General features: G+C 50.6%; 1 protein-coding gene across 1 annotated transcript in view; it reads right to left on the bottom strand.

Moving 5' to 3' along the window:
- The window catches only part of LOC127000975 (GATOR complex protein Iml1-like), a 73919-nt gene that overhangs the window by 56536 nt on the left and 1240 nt on the right, over window positions 1–16143 (bottom strand). Inside the window, exons 2-3 of the mRNA XM_050865149.1 lie at window positions 11840–12090; window positions 10429–10572 (exon numbers count right to left, since the gene is read on the bottom strand). Of these exons, the coding sequence (XP_050721106.1) occupies window positions 10429–10572; window positions 11840–11882 (187 nt within the window). The 5' untranslated portion in view covers window positions 11883–12090. The remainder of the gene's footprint in view (window positions 1–10428; window positions 10573–11839; window positions 12091–16143) is intronic.

Genomic DNA, 16143 nt, shown 5'->3' with positions numbered 1-16143 from the left:
GTGTGAGTTGTGGGGAGGGCAAGGGGAGCAAGGGGGTTCATGTTCTGGGGGTGTGAGTTGTGGGAAGGGCAAGGGGAGCAAGGGGGTTCATGTTCTGGGGGTGTGAGTTGGGGGGAGGGCAAGGGAGCAAGGGGTTCATGTTCTGGGGTGTGAGTTGTGGGGAGGGCAAGGGGAGCAAGGGGGTTCATGTTCTGGGGGTGTGAGTTGTGGGGAGGGCAAGGGGAGCAAGGGGTTCATGTTCTGGGGGTGTGAGTTGTGGGGACGGCAAGGGGAGCAAGGGGTTCATGTTCTGGGGTGTGAGTTGTGGGGAGGCAAGGGAGCAAGGGGTTCATGTTCTGGGGGTGTGAGTTGTGGGGAGGGCAAGGGGAGCAAGGGGGTTCATGTTCTGGGGGTGTGAGTTGTGGGAAGGGCAAGGGGAGCAAGGGGGTTCATGTTCTGGGGGTGTGAGTTGTGGGGAGGGCAAGGGGAGCAAGGTGGTTCATGTTGTGGGGGTGTGAGTTGTGGAGGGCAAGGGAGCAAGGGTTCATGTTCTGGGGTGTGAGTTGTGGGGAGGGCAAGGGGAGCAAGGGGGTTCATGTTCTGGGGGTGTGAGTTGTGGGGAGGGCAAGGGGAGCAAGGGGGTTCATGTTCTGAGGATGGAAGGTGAAGGGAAGGGAAGGAAGGAGTTCATGTTCTGGGGGTGTGAGTTGTGGGGAGGGCAAGGGGAGCAAGGGGGTTCATGTTCTGAGGGTGGAGGGTGATGGGTGAAGGGAAGGAAGGAGTTCATGTTCTGGGGGTGGAGGGTGATGGGAAGGGAAGGAAGGAGTTCATGTTCTGGGGGTGGAGGGTGATGGGAAGGGAAGGAAGGAGTTCATGTTCTGGGGTGGAGGGTGCAGGGAAGGGAAGGAAGGGAAGGACGGAGTTCAGGTTCTGGGGTGGAGGGTGATGGGTGAAGGGAAGGAAGGAGTTCATGTTCTGGGGTGGAGGGTGATGGGAAGGGAAGGAAGGAGTTCATGTTCTGGGGTGGAGGGTGATGGGAAGGGAAGGAAGGAGTTCATGTTCTGGGGTGGATGGTGATGGGAAGGGAAGGAGTTCATGTTCTGGGGGTGGAGGGTGAAGGGAAGGGAAGGAAGGAGTTCATGTTCTGGGGTGGAGGGTGATGGGAAGGGAAGGAAGGAGTTCATGTTCTGGGGTGGAGGGTGATGGGAAGGAAGGAAGAGTTCATGTTCTGGGGTGGAGGGTGATGGGTGAAGGGAAGGGAAGGAAGGAGTTCATGTTCTGGGGGTGGAGGGTGAAGGGTGAAGGAAGGGAAGGAAGGAGTTCATGTTCTGGGGTGGAGGTGATGGGAAGGGAAGGAAGGAGTTCATGTTCTGGGGTGGAGGGTGATGGGTGACGGGAAGGAAGGAAGGAGTTCATGTTCTGGGGTGGAGGGTGATGGGAAGGAAGGAAGGAGTTCATGTTCTGGGGTGGAGGGTGATGGGTGAAGGGAAGGAAGGAAGGAGTTCATGTTCTGGGGGTGGAGGGTGATGGGAAGGAAGGAAGGAGTTCATGTTCTGGGGTGGAGGGTGATGGGTGAAGGGAAGGGAAGGAAGGAGTTCATGTTCTGGGGTGGAGGGTGATGGGAAGGGAAGGAAGGAGTTCATGTTCTGGGGGTGGAGGGTGATGGGAAGGGAAGGAAGGAGTTCATGTTCTGGGGGTGGAGGGTGAAGGGACGGCAATGAAGGAGTTCATGTTCTGGGGTGGAGGGTGACGGGAAGGGAAGGCAGGAGTTCATGTTCTGGGGGTGGAGGGTGAAGGGAAGGGAAGGAAGGAGTTCATGTTCTGGGGTGGAGGGTGAAGGGAAGGGAAGGAAGGAGTTCATGTTCTGGGGTGGAGGGTGATGGGAAGGGAAGGAAGGAGTTCATGTTCTGGGGTGGAGGGTGATGGGTGAAGGGAAGGGAAGGAAGGAGTTCATGTTCTGGGGGTGGAGGGTGATGGGAAGGGAAGGAAGGAGTTCATGTTCTGGGGTGGAGGGTGATGGGTGAAGGGAAGGGAAGGAAGGAGTTCATGTTCTGGGGTGGAGGGTGATGGGAAGGGAAGGAAGGAGTTCATGTTCTGGGGTGGAGGTGAAGGAAGGGAAGGAAGGAGTTCATGTTCTGGGGTGGAGGGTGAAGGGAAGGAAGGAAGGAGTTCATGTTCTGGGGTGGAGGGTGATGGGTGAAGGAAGGGAAGGAAGGAGTTCATGTTCTGGGGTGGAGGGGTGAAGGAAGGGAAGGAAGGAGTTCATGTTCTGGGGTGGAGGTGATGGGAAGGAAGGAAGGAGTTCATGTTCTGGGGTGGAGGGTGTTGGGTGAAGGGAAGGGAAGGAAGGAGTTCATGTTCTGGGGGTGGAGGGTGATGGTAAGGGAAGGAAGGAGTTCATGTTCTGGGGTGGAGGGTGATGGGAAGGGAAGGAAGGAGTTCATGTTCTGGGGTGGAGGGTGATGGGTGAAGGGAAGGAAGGAAGGAGTTCATGTTCTGGGGTGGAGGGTGATGGGAAGGAAGGAAGGAGTTCATGTTCTGGGGTGGAGGGTGATGGGTGAAGGGAAGGAAGGAGTTCATGTTCTGGGGGTGGAGGGTGAAGGAAGGGAAGGAAGGAGTTCATGTTCTGGGGTGAAGGGTGAAGGGAAGGGAAGGAAGGAGTTCATGTTCTGGGGTGGAGGGTGATGGGTGAAGGAAGGAAGGAAGGAGTTCATGTTCTGGGGTGGAGGGTGAAGGGTGAAGGGAAGGAAGGAGTTCATGTTCTGGGGGGGATGGTGATGGGAAGGGAAGGAAGGAGTTCATGTTCTGGGGTGGAGGGTGATGGGTGAAGGAAGGAAGGAAGGAGTTCATGTTCTGGGGTGGAGGGTGATGGGTGAAGGAAGGAAGGAAGGGGTTCATGTTCTGGTGGTGGAGTGTGATGGGAAGGGAAGGAAGGAGTTCATGTTCTGGGGTGGAGGTGATGGGTGAAGGGAAGGAAGGAAGGAGTTCATGTTCTGGGGGTGGAGGTTCATGTTCTGGGAGGGGGATGGGAAGGGAAGGAAGGAGTTCATGTTCTGGGGTGGAGGGTGATGGGTGAAGGAAGGGAAGGAAGGAGTTCATGTTCTGGGGTGGAGGGTGAAGGGAAGGTAAGGAAGGAGTTAATGTTATGGGGTGGAGGGTGATGGGAAGGGAAGGAAGGAGTTCATGTTCTGGGGTGGAGGGTGATGGGAAGGAAGGAAGGAGTTCATGTTCTGGGGTGGTGGGTTTTGGGTGAAGGGAAGGGAAGGAAGGAGTTCATGTTCTGGGGGTGGAGGGTGATGGGAAGGGAAGGAAGGAGTTCATGTTCTGGGGTGGAGGGTGATGGGTAAGGGAAGGGAAGGAAGGAGTTCATGTTCTGGGGTGGAGGGTGATGGGAAGGAAGGAAGGAGTTCATGTTCTGGGGTGGAGGTGAGGGTGAAGGAAGGGAAGGAAGGAGTTCATGTTCTGGGGTGGAGGTGATGGGAAGGGAAGGAAGGAGTTCATGTTCTGGGGTGGAGGGTGATGGAAGGGAAGGAAGGAGTTCATGTTCTGGGGTGGAGGGTGATGGGTGAAGGAAGGAAGGAGTTCATGTTCTGGGGTGGAGGGTGATGGGAAGGGAAGGAAGGAGTTCATGTTCTGGGGTGGAGGGTGATGGGTGAAGGGAAGGAAGGAAGAGTTCATGTTCTGGGGTGGAGGGTGATGGGAAGGAAGGAAGGAGTTCATGTTCTGGGGTGGAGGGTGATGGGAAGGAAGGAAGGAGTTCATGTTCTGGGGTGGAGGGTGATGGGAAGGGAAGGAAGGTTCATGTTCTGGGGGTGGAGGGTGATGGGAAGGAAGGAAGGAGTTCATGTTCTGGGGTGGAGGGTGATGGGTGAAGGAAGGAAGGAGTTCATGTTCTGGGGTGGAGGGTGATGGGAAGGAAGGAAGGAGTTCATGTTCTGGGGTGGAGGTGAAGGAAGGAAGGAGTTCATGTTCTGGGGTGGAGGGTGATGGGAAGGGAAGGAAGGAGTTCATGTTCTGGGGTGGAAGGTGATGGGAAGGAAGGAAGGAAGGAAGGAGTTCATGTTCTGGGGTGGAGGTGATGGGTGAAGGGAAGGGAAGGAAGGAGTTCATGTTCTGGGGTGGGGGGTGTTGGGAAGGGAAGGAAGGAGTTCATGTTCTGGGGTGGAGGGTGATGGGAAGGAAGGAAGGAGTTCATGTTCTGGGGTGGAGGGTGATGGGTGAAGGGAAGGAAGGAAGGAGTTCATGTTCTGAGGGTGGAGGGTGATGGGAAGGGAAGGAAGGAGTTCATGTTCGGGGGTGGAGGGTGGTGGAAGGGAAGGAAGGAGTTCATGTTCTGGGGTGGAGGGTGAAGGGAAGGGAAGGAAGGAGTTCATGTTCTGGGGTGGAGGGTGATGGGAAGGGAAGAAGGAGTTCATGTTCTGGGGTGGAGGGTGAGGGGAAGGGAAGGAAGGAGTTCATGTTCTGGGGTGGAGGGTGATGGGAAGGAAGGAAGGAGTTCATGTTCTGGGGTGGAGGTGATGGGAAGGGAAGGAAGGAGTTCATGTTCTGGGGTGGAGGTGATGGGAAGGGAAGGGAGTTCATGTTCTGGGGGTGGAGGGTGATGGGAAGGGAAGGAAGGAGTTCATGTTCTGGGGTGGAGGGTGATGGGAAGGAAGGGAAGGAGTTCATGTTCTGGGGTGGAGGGTGATGGGAAGGGAAGGAAGGAGATCATGTTCTGGGGTGGAGGTGATGGGTGAAGGAAGGGAAGGAAGGAGTTCATGTTCTGGGGTGGAGGGTGAAGGAAGGGAAGGAAGGAGTTCATGTTCTGGGGTGGAGGGTGATGGGAAGGAAGGAAGGAGTTCATGTTCTGGGGTGGAGGGTGATGGGTGAAGGAAGGGAAGGAAGGAGTTCATGTTCTGGGGGTGGAGGAAGGGAAGGAAGGAGTTCATGTTCTGGGGTGGAGGTGATGGGTGAAGGGAAGGGAAGGAATGAGTTCATGTTCTGGGGTGGAGGGTGATGGGAAGGGAAGGAAGGAGTTCATGTTCTGGGGTGGAGGGTGATGGGAAGGGAAGGGAAGGAGTTCATGTTCTGGGTGTGGAGGGTGATGGGGAAGGAAGGAAGGAAGGAGTTCATGTTCTGGGGTGGAGGTGATGGGTGAAGGGAAGGAAGGAGTTCATGTTCTGGGGTGGAGGGTGATGGGAAGGAAGGAAGGAAGGAGTTCATGTTCTGGGGTGAAGGGAAGGGAAGGAAGGAGTTCATGTTCTGGGGTGGAGGGTGAAGGGAAGGGGAAGGAAGGAGTTCATGTTCTGGGGTGGAGGGTGATGGAAGGAAGGGAAGGAAGGAGTTCATGTTCTGGGGTGGAGGGTGATGGGTGAAGGGAAGGAAGGTTCATGTTCTGGGGTGGAGGGTGATGGGCATGTTCTGGGGTGGAGGGTGATGGGAAGGGAAGGAAGGAGTTCATGTTCTGGGGTGGAGGGTGATGGGAAGGGAAGGAAGGAGTTCATGTTCTGGGGGTGGAGGGTGAAGGGAAGGGAAGGAAGGAGTTCATGTTCTGGGGGTGGAGGGTGATGGGTGAAGGGAAGGGAAGGAAGGAGTTCATGTTCTGGGGTGGAGGGTGATGGGTGAAGGGAAGGAAGGAGTTCATGTTCTGGGGTGGAGGGTGAAGGGAAGGAAGGAAGGAGTTCATGTTCTGGGGTGGAGGGTGATGGGTGAAGGGAAGGAAGGAAGGAGTTCATGTTCTGGGGTGGAGGTGATGGGTGAAGGGGAAGGAAGGAGTTCATGTTCTGGGGTGGAGGGTGAAGGGAAGGAAGGAAGGAGTTCATGTTCTGGGGGTGGAGGGTGATGGGTGAAGGGAAGGAAGGAGTTCAGGTTCTGGGGTGGAGGGTTCCGGGAAGGGAAGGAAGGAGTTCATGTTCTGGGGGTGGAGGGTGAAGGGAAGGGAAGGAAGGAGTTCATGTTCTGGGGGTGGAGGGTGATGGGTGAAGGGAAGGGAAGGAAGGAGTTCATGTTCTGGGGTGGAGGGTGAAGGGAAGGGAAGGAAGGAGTTCATGTTCTGGGGGTGGAGGGTGAAGGAAGGGAAGGAAGGAGTTCATGTTCTGGGGGTGGAGGGTGAAGGGAAGGGAAGGAAGGAGTTCATGTTCTGGGGTGGAGGGTGAAGGGAAGGGAAGGAAGGAGTTCATGTTCTGGGGTGGATGGTGTTGGGTGAAGGGAAGGGAAGGAAGGAGTTCATGTTCTGGGGTGGAGGTGAAGGGAAGGGAAGGAAGGAGTTCATGTTCTGGGGGTGGAGGTGATGGGTGAAGGAAGGGAAGGAAGGAGTTCATGTTCTGGGGTGGAGGGTGATGGTGAAGGAAGGAAGGGAAGGAAGGAAGGAGTTCATGTTCTGGGGTGGAGGGTGATGGGAAGGGAAGGAAGGAGTTCATGTTCTGGGGGTGGAGGTGATGGGTGAAGGAAGGAAGGAGTTCATGTTCTGGGGTGGAGGTGATGGGTGAAGGAAGGGAAGGAAGGAGTTCATGTTCTGGGGTGGAGGGTGATGGGAAGGGAAGGAAGGAGTTCATGTTCTGGGGTGGAGGGTGAAGGGAAGGGAAGGAAGGAGTTCATGTTCTGGGGTGGAGGGTGATGGGTGAAGGGAAGGGAAGGAAGGAGTTCATGTTCTGGGGGTGGAGGGTGATGGGAAGGAAGGAAGGAGTTCATGTTCTGGGGTGGAGGTGATGGGTGAAGGAAGGAAGGAGTTCATGTTCTGGGGGTGGAGGGTGAAGGGAAGGGAAGGAAGGAGTTCATGTTCTGGGGGTGGAGGGTGAAGGGAAGGAAGGAACGAGTTCCTGTTCTGGGGGTGGAGGGTGAAGGGAAGGGAAGGAAGGAGTTCATGTTCTGGGGTGGAGGGTGAAGGGAAGGAAGGAAGGAGTTCATGTTCTGGGGTGGAGGGTGAAGGAAGGGAAGGAAGGAGTTCATGTTCTGGGGTGGAGGGGGTGGGGTGAAGGGAAGGAAGGAGTTCATGTTCTGGGGTGGAGGGTGATGGGTGAAGGGAAGGAAGGAGTTCATGTTCTGGGGTGGAGGGTGAAGGGAAGGGAAGGAAGGAGTTCATGTTCTGGGGTGGAGGGTGAAGGGAAGGAAGGAAGGAGTTCATGTTCTGGGGGTGGACGGTGATGGGTGAAGGGAAGGAAGGAGTTCATGTTCTGGGGTGGAGGTGATGGGGAAGGAAGGAAGGTTCATGTTCTGGGGTGGAGGGTGAAGGGAAGGAAGGAGTTCATGTTCTGGGGTGGAGGGTGATGGGTGAAGGGAAGGAAGGAAGGAGTTCATGTTCTGGGGTGGAGGGTGATGGGAAGGATGGATGGAGTTCTTGTTCTGGGGTGGAGGGTGATGGTAAGGGAAGGAAGGAGTTCATGTTCTGGGGTGGAGGGTGATGGGTGAAGGAAGGAAGGAGTTCATGTTCTGGGGTGGAGGGTGATGGGAAGGAAGGAAGGAGTTCATGTTCTGGGGTGGAGGGTGATGGTGAAGGGAAGGAAGGAGTTCATGTTCTGGGGTGGAGGTGAGGGGAAGGAAGGAAGGAGTTCATGTTCTGGGGGTGGAGGGTGATGGGAAGGGAAGGAAGGAGTTCATGTTCTGGGGTGGAGGGTGATGGGTGAAGGGAAGGAAGGAGTTCATGTTCTGGGGGTGGAGGGTGAAGGGAAGGAAGGAAGGAGTTCATGTTCTGGGGGTGGAGGGTGATGGGAAGGGAAGGAAGGAGTTCATGTTCTGGGGTGGTGGGTGTTGGGTGAAGGGAAGGAAGGAGTTCATGTTCTGTGGTGGAGGGTGATGGGAAGGGAAGGAAGGAGTTCATGTTCTGGGGTGGTGGGTGATGGGTGAAGGGAAGGGAAGGAAGGAGTTCATGTTCTGGGGTGGAGGGTGATGGGTGAAGGGAAGGAAGGAGTTCATGTTCTGGGGGTGGAGGGTGATGGGAAGGGAAGGAAGGAGTTCATGTTCTGGGGTGGAGGGTGATGGGAAGGGAAGGAAGGAGTTCATGTTCTGGGGTGGAGGGTGATGGGAAGGAAGGAAGGAGTTCATGTTCTGGGGTGGAGGGTGATGGGAAGGAAGGAGTTCATGTTCTGGGGTGGAGGGTGATGGGTGAAGGGAAGGAAGGAAGGAGTTCATGTTCTGGGGTGGAGGGTGATGGGAAGGAAGGAAGGAGTTCATGTTCTGGGGGTGGAGGGTGATGGGAAGGGAAGGAAGGAGTTCATGTTCTGGGGTGGAGGGTGATGGGAAGGGAAGGAAGGAGTTCATGTTCTGGGGGTGGAGGGTGAAGGGAAGGGAAGGAAGGAGTTCATGTTCTGGGGGTGGAGGGTAATGGGAAAGGAAGGAAGGAGTTCATGTTCTGGGGGTGGAGGGTGATGGGTGAAGGGAAGGAAGGAGTTCATGTTCTGGGGTGGAGGTGATGGGAAGGAAGGACGGAGTTCATGTTCTGGGGTGGAGGGTGATGGGAAGGGAAGGAAGGAGTTCATGTTCTGGGGTGGAGGGTGATGGGAAGGGAAGGAAGGAGTTCATGTTCTGGGGGTGGAGGGTGATGGGTGAAGGGAAGTAAGGAGTTCATGTTCTGGGGTGGCGGGTGAAGGAAGGAAGGAAGGAGTTCATGTTCTGGGGGTGGAGGTGATGGGAAGGGAAGGAAGGAGTTCATGTTCTGGGGTGGAGGGTGATGGGAAGGGAAGGAAGGAGTTCATGTTCTGGGGTGGAGGGTGATGGGTGAAGGGAAGGGAAGGAAGGAGTTCATGTTCTGGGGTGGAGGGAGAAGGGAAGGAAGGAAGGAGTTCATGTTCTGGGGTGGAGGGTGATGGGAAGGGAAGGAAGGAGTTCATGTTCTGGGGGTGGAGGGTGATGGGTGAAGGAAGGAAGGAAGGAGTTCATGTTCTGGGGTGGAGGGTGAAGGGAAGGGAAGGAAGGAGTTCATGTTCTGGGGTGGAGGGTGATGGGAAGGGAAGGAAGGAGTTCATGTTCTGGGGTGGAGGGTGATGGGTGAAGGAAGGAAGGAGTTCATGTTCTGGGGTGGAGGGTGAAGGGAAGGAAGGAAGGAGTTCATGTTCTGGGGTGGAGGGTGAAGGGAAGGGAAGGAAGGAGTTCATGTTCTGGGGTGGAGGGTGATGGGTGAAGGGAAGGGAAGGAAGGAGTTCATGTTCTGGGGTGGGGTGGAGGTGATGGGTGAAGGGAAGGAAGGAAGGAGTTCATGTTCTGGGGTGGAGGTGATGGGTGAAGGGAAGGAAGGAGTTCATGTTCTGGGGGTGGAGGGTGATGGGTGAAGGGAAGGAAGGAGTTCATGTTCTGGGGGTGGAGGGTGATGGGTGAAGGGAAGGAAGGAGTTCATGTTCTGGGGTGGAGGGTGATGGGTGAAGGGAAGGGAAGGAAGGAGTTCATGTTCTGGGGTGGAGGGTGATGGGTGAAGGGAAGGGAAGGAAGGAGTTCATGTTATGGGGTGGAGGGTGAAGGGAAGGGAAGGAAGGAGTTCATGTTCTGGGGTGGAGGGTGATGGGTGAAGGGAAGGAAGGAGTTCATGTTCTGGGGGTGGAGGGTGATGGGTGAAGGGAAGGAAGGAGTTCATGTTCTGGGGTGGAGGGTGATGGGAAGGGAAGGAAGGAGTTCATGTTCTGGGGGTGGAGGGTGATGGGTGAAGGGAAGGGAAGGAAGGAGTTCATGTTCTGGGGTGGAGGGTGAAGGGAAGGGAAGGAAGGAGTTCATGTTCTGGGGGTGTGAGTTGTGGGGAGGGCAAGGGGGTTCATGTTCTGGGGTGGAGGGTGATGGGTGAAGGGAAGGGAAGGAAGGAGTTCATGTTCTGGGGGTGTGAGTTGTGGGGAGGGCAAGGGGAGCAAGGGGGTTCATGTTCTGGGGTGGAGGGTGAAGAGTGAGGGTAGCAAGGAGTTCATGTTCTGAGGGTGGAGGGTGATGGGTGAAGGGAAGGGGAGCAAGGAGTTCATGTTCTGAGGGTGGAGGGTGATGGGTGAAGGGAAGGGGAGCAAGGAGTTCATGTTCTGAGGGTGGAGGGTGATGGGTGAAGGGAAGGGGAGCAAGGAGTTCATGTTCTGAGGGTGGAGGGTGATGGGTGAAGGGAAGGGGAGCAAGGAGTTCATGTTCTGAGGGTGGAGGGTGATGGGTGAAGGGAAGGGGAGCAAGGAGGTCATGTTCTGGGGGTGTGAGTTGTGGTGAGGGCACGGGGAGCACGGGGGTTCCTGTTCTGGGGTGGAGGGTGGAAGGTGAGGGGTTAGGAAAGGAAGAAGTTTATAATCTGTATCTATCTAGATTTAGCTCGTGTGGCTGAAAAAAAAAAAATAATAATAATAAAAAAAAAAAAGAAAAAAAAAAAAGACCCAAATTTCGGAGTCCATGAAAGGATTAAAAATACAAATATAATCAACAGTTTGAATTCTGGATGGGCGGTGAGACCTGCTCTGAATGCTGGACAGATGGACCTGGTGTTATTCAGGCTGACCCCCAAACAAAGGTACTACACACCTTTCTGCAGGTTGATGTCCTCCAGGGTGGAGGGAATCTTCAGGAGGAGGCGCGGCAGGTCATCCTCAGGGTGGTAGATCTCGATGACATCGCCAGCCTTCACGTCCGGCCCCAAGTCCTTCACATTGACCAGCAGGTCCTCCTCTGTTGGCCCAGCAAGGACTTGGAATACTTGCACTATACATGATGAAGGATGCAGAGATGAAAACCAGACAGATATATGAAAGACTGATATTTAATTACTACCGGCAGCTGTCAAGTATTTGTTCACTTTCTCTACGCTGACTTAGGCAAATGTCATAACTGGGGAACCAATGTTACTGATTTTGTGGAGCAAGGTCACATATTTGTTGGGAGTAGTTTACTGTCTAGAATAGGCTACATTACTTGGTCAAGGTTGTTTAGTTCAAATGTTGGTGCAATTGGTAATTTTCTACAAGAGTAATCATCCCCAAACATCTCATGGCCAGACTTTTGACCAGCTGAAGTTTTATCGACAAACGTTTCCACAACAGTCACTATGCCAGGTGGATATTTCATGAGACACTTTACCAAATGGACTTCCGCTGTACTTACATTACATTTCGCCGTCATCTTTTTAAAAATTTAATTAAATAATTTTGGTAATGTGATGGATTCAACACTAGTAAAATAACATTATAATTGATTCTTTCTTACACAAAGATGTAATCATACAATCAAGGTACAGTAAATTCAGGCATAGGTAAAGTTTATTTGTAAATGATTTGAAGACTTTAAATCTTATACAAAACCTTCTCATTACTCAAGACAACAAAAGGAAAGCATAACAGTGAACCTTTTTTGTAGACTGTGCCACTGCTTTGAGGTAAACAAGACCTTCATAATTTTTGTAACTATCTGCGATGACAAACAGTTGCCTGTTACTTGGACTCCTTGCCTTATTCCTTGGGAAAAATTCCAGCTGAAACATTCTATTGTTGGCTCCCATTCATTTTGTTGAAACTATTGCTGCATATAACTGAGCTGAGGCCACAGTGTTCTTTGTGTTCTTTTTTATCTGGCCTATAACAAAACTTTCTGGCCCAAGTGTGTTCCCTCAACAGCTAAATCAAATACTGTACACTCTGTTATAGTTTGCAAATAAAAAGAAATCTCATTTCATTTTCACTGAGTTGTTCACTCATAAAATGTTAGTTCATTAAAATATCCATGTCCTCGTTAAAACATCCATTCGGCGTTATGTCCATCAGCAAAGTGTTTGGGATCAAATATCACCATTAGAAAGAGTAACATAAACTATGTAAGAAAATACTTATACACGTGAAAAATGTATGGAGGTATCTACTGAAGAATTACCTAAATTATAATGCCATATTGAATTGTTGTTTGAGTCTGAGAAGCAATAAGAGGAGCAATGCAGCACACTCACCCCTGTAGTTTTTCTGGTGGCTCTGTAGCTTCAGCTTGTTCATGGTGGAGGGCAGTGTGTTGGCAGGTGGTGGTGGAAGTGGAGGTGGTGGTGGTGCTAACTAAAGACGATGTGGCGTGGCAGGTCAAGCACATCATTCAGGTTGTTGCTCCATGGGTCTGCTGTCTCCAGGCATTATATTTGCACTCTACAGCACAGCATCACACCGTCTTCTCTCCCTCTCGGAAACTGTGGTTACATGGGTTGCTGGGCTGTGAGACAAGACATCCTAAGATTACAGGGGGAAAAAATGGTATGTGTACTGTATGCTGTATTATCCTCACCCTTAGACACTGGATGACATTCTCCTCTGTACCAGTGGTCATGCCCCATCAAGGTAACCATGGAGGAATGACTGGTGAGCTAAAGAACAAGACATATACAATCATAAGGTACACTAGTTTCAATATGGCATAGCAGGCCACAACTAAACCCACACCCTGCTATTGAGTATACCAGCATCAGACAGAGGTGGAGGATGTTGGGAAAGGCCTTTGTTCTGCAGTGGACTAGTAGTGCCTGAAAATGATGGATACATAAAAAGAATGTCTAAAGAACTGCATTATCTAATCTCTCTTCTAAACATGATATGTTTCCCCTTCCTGTTAGAGCTGCTGGTGTTGTGCAAATTACACAAGTTGTGAGATGCATGTGTTTGGGCCAGCATCACTACTGTCCTGGAATATACTAGAAGCAACAAAAGGGCATAATGATATATATAAGAAACAGCAGAGGGCTCACTGTCAATAACATATATGTATATGGTGTAAATTCATATAAACATCCTCTGTACCGAGACTTTTTCTTTATCAAAGCGAGCTCTTTCTTTGTTGGTTTATACTACAAGTTGCTGCCTGATATGTGTCGAAGACACCCTAAACCTAACCTAACCTAACCATTACGAAAACCATCATCATTTATGTATGTAGTACCAACCCTCACATATGCAAGTGAAACGTGGGCCTGGAATGGAAGTCAGAGGTCTAGAGTGCAGGTAGTGGAAATGAGTTATTTGAGGAGTGCTTGTGGTGCGAGTAGAATGGATGGAATGAGTAATGAAAGTATGTACAAGCGTTTTGGAATATGTCACCGGGGTGAAGGGAAGAAGTGTGGAGTGGTGGAAGAAGTGAAGCGACAGACTTTAAGTGGTTTGGCCACATGGAGAGAATGGAGGAGAGTAAGATGACCAGAAGGGTGTACAAGAGTGAGATAGAGGGAGGGAATGCTAGAGGACAACCTCCAGTGAAATGGAGGGATAGGGTGCAAAAGTACATTAGGGAGAGGGGGGAAAGATCTTTGAGAAACTTTGAGCAGGCAAAGAGGGAGTGTCTGGATAGAGAAAGTTGGAAACTTCTGCCGTGGACATCCCCTGGTCCTCCTAGGAGCAGGAGCAGGAGCTAGGAGCAGGTGTCGATGAAATGATGATGAGAAAAAACTGATGCGGAAAAGAAACAAGCTAGTGAAGCAGCTTTCCTCAAAACAAGTGTCAAGCAACAAAAGAGCAAATGTGGAAAATAAACTGAAGGACATTGAACTTAGTTTGAAAGCATCATATGAAAGAGAAAACATATGAAGAAAATAAAGCAATACAGGCAATTCAGAAAAACCCAAAGTTCTTTTATGCCTATGCACAAAAATAGTCAAACTGAGAAAAATAGGGCCACTGGAGGACCATAATGGGAAGCTGACTAGTGACCTGAGGTCAGTAGCAAACCTATTAGAATATCATTACAAAAAAGTTTTCAGTGTACCAGTGCCCCGAAAAGTAATAACAAACCCAAGGGAGTTTTTCAATAGTGACAATGATCAAATAACAACTATTAGTGACATCAACTTTGGAGAAAAGGATGTAATCAAGGCAATAGACGAGATTAAAGAGAATTCAACAGCTGGACCAGACCACGTACCAGCAATACTCCTAAAGAAGTGCAAACACTCTCTGGCTACTCCCATCAGCACTATCTGCAGAAAATCTCTCGACGCTGGCTCCATACCACCAAAGCTAAAGTGGCTCTAGAGGATTGGCGTCAAATTACAGGCCAGTGTGCCTCACCTCCCACCTCATCAAAGTATTTGAGAGAATCCTCAGAAACACAATAGTGAACTTTTTAGAAGAGACTAACCAATTCAACCCAGGACAGCACAGGTTCAAAAAAGGAAGGTCTTGCCTCTCCCAGCTACTGCACCCTCATGCCAATATCCTGGAGGATGCGAGCACCGGGAAAAATGTTGATGTGGTCTACCTGGACTTTGCGAAAGTGTTTGATAAAGTAGACAATGGAGTGCTGCTACACAAACTCAGAAAGATGGGCATCACTGGCAAACTGGGCATCTGGCTACACAAGTTCCTACATGACCGGAATCAAGCAGTGGTGGTGGAAGGCACACTCTCAAAAGGCACAGGTGTAATCAGTGGAGTGCCACAAGCCTCAGTGCTGGGGCCACTGCTCTTCTTGACCATGATAGGTGACATCGACCAAAATGCTAAAGCCTCCAGAGTAACTTCTTTTGCGGACGACACAAGAATCTCCCGACAAATAACTAGAGAGGAAGACGCAGAAGAACTACAGAAGGACCTGGAGGGAATCTACAAATGGTCATGGGAGAACAATATGGTGTTCAACAAAAAAGAAATTTGAGGTGAGGAAATATGGCACAAAGGAACACCTAAAGCAGTTCCAGTACAAAGTGGACATGGAAGAAATAGAGGTGAAGCACACACATAGAGTAAAGGACATCCAAGACCTTGAACAGGTTCAAAGGCTGTTCACAAGGAGGCTGGTCGGGGACTCCATAAACTACTGGGAGAGGCTAAAACACCTCAGGCTGTACTCTCTGCAGAGACGAAGAGAGCGCTTCATCGCTATTTACATCTGGAAAATCCTTGAGGGCATGGTACCAAATCCAACACACAACGAGTAGGGTGGCACAGAAGGTCAACACCACCCAAGGTTTGGAAGGTCCTGCACAAGGCGGTCACTGGATATCGGGTGAAGTCGGCGCACGGACGAACTCGGCGCACATGTGGTAGGTGAGTATATAAGGGGCTGGAAAGGTACCCCATTACAGTAGTCTCTGTGACAACAAAGTGATCAGTATGGCTAGTGTCTGCATTGCCAGCCAACGTGATGTTACTTCTCGACAGGAAGCCCTCCAGTGTGACAGCTGCAACAGATGTCAGTACAGGGTGTGTGGCACTGGAGTCCCAAAGGACCCTTACAGGTACAGTATTATACTTTTAAAAATGTTTACTGAACAAAAACTATTACATTGTGAAAGCCAATTTGTAAAGCTTGCTGTATATATCTTTATTCCACAAGGAACATATATACCTATTTAGATTACAATATCCATATGAGTTCAACCAGGGTGAACGCAGCACCAAGAAGCTACTTCGTGCTTGTGCCCATCTGCATGGCTCCAGTGTTTGAGCATACATAAGTATGAAAGGAAAGTGCTTAAAGTAAATCGTTGAATTCATGTTAAATTTGCTGAACCTGAATGATGATATAGTGTCTGTGATACAGTACAGTGTTTGAACATACACAAGTCTGATTACACTTTAATGAGAGGAAAGAGCTTAAAGTAAATGGTTATAAATTCATGTTAAATTGCTGAGTCTGAATGTATGATACAGTGCTTGTGTGTAATGTATGTAAAGTGCAAAATGTATGATGTGTATTGTATGAAAAGTATGACCAGTAGTTCTCGTGTTATTTAGGTTTTACCAGGCCTACCCTTTATCAGACATGGCGAATTTCACTGGTAACTAGATACATAACGCAAAATTATTGATCCCCATTTTTCGGCCATAACTCAGAAAATACAGCACATGGAGCTAAATTTTGGATACTATATAGTTCATATGTATGTCTACCTACTGTCAAAATTTGACGAAGATTGAACCAATATTTTTTGAGATATGGGAGTCCAAAATTTTTGCGCTGAGTTCGTGCGCCGATTGTGCCAAGTTTGTGTGTGCGCCGAGTTCGATGTAATTCTTAATTTTGATGTCCAGCACTTGTGTTTTTTTTTTTTATAAGTCACCATTTAATTTTGGTGTCCAACACTTTTGTATGTATTTTTTCTTATCAGGGATTCACCATACCCATGTCTAACTCTTTCAATAAACACATTTATGTGATTTGTACCTTAACTTCTGTCCCATAATTGGCTCAAACTTGTACTTGTTAAAAAATAATCCTCCTCCTGAGGCTTATAAGGACTCCATGGTGAAGGTTTACCTTCAGAGGAATCCTTAAGGT

Source organism: Eriocheir sinensis, chromosome 19, assembly GCF_024679095.1.
Source record: "Eriocheir sinensis breed Jianghai 21 chromosome 19, ASM2467909v1, whole genome shotgun sequence".
Taxonomy (NCBI): domain Eukaryota; kingdom Metazoa; phylum Arthropoda; class Malacostraca; order Decapoda; family Varunidae; genus Eriocheir; species Eriocheir sinensis.
Note: the sequence above shows the minus strand (reverse complement) of the source record. Positions and strands in the feature narration are given on the sequence as shown.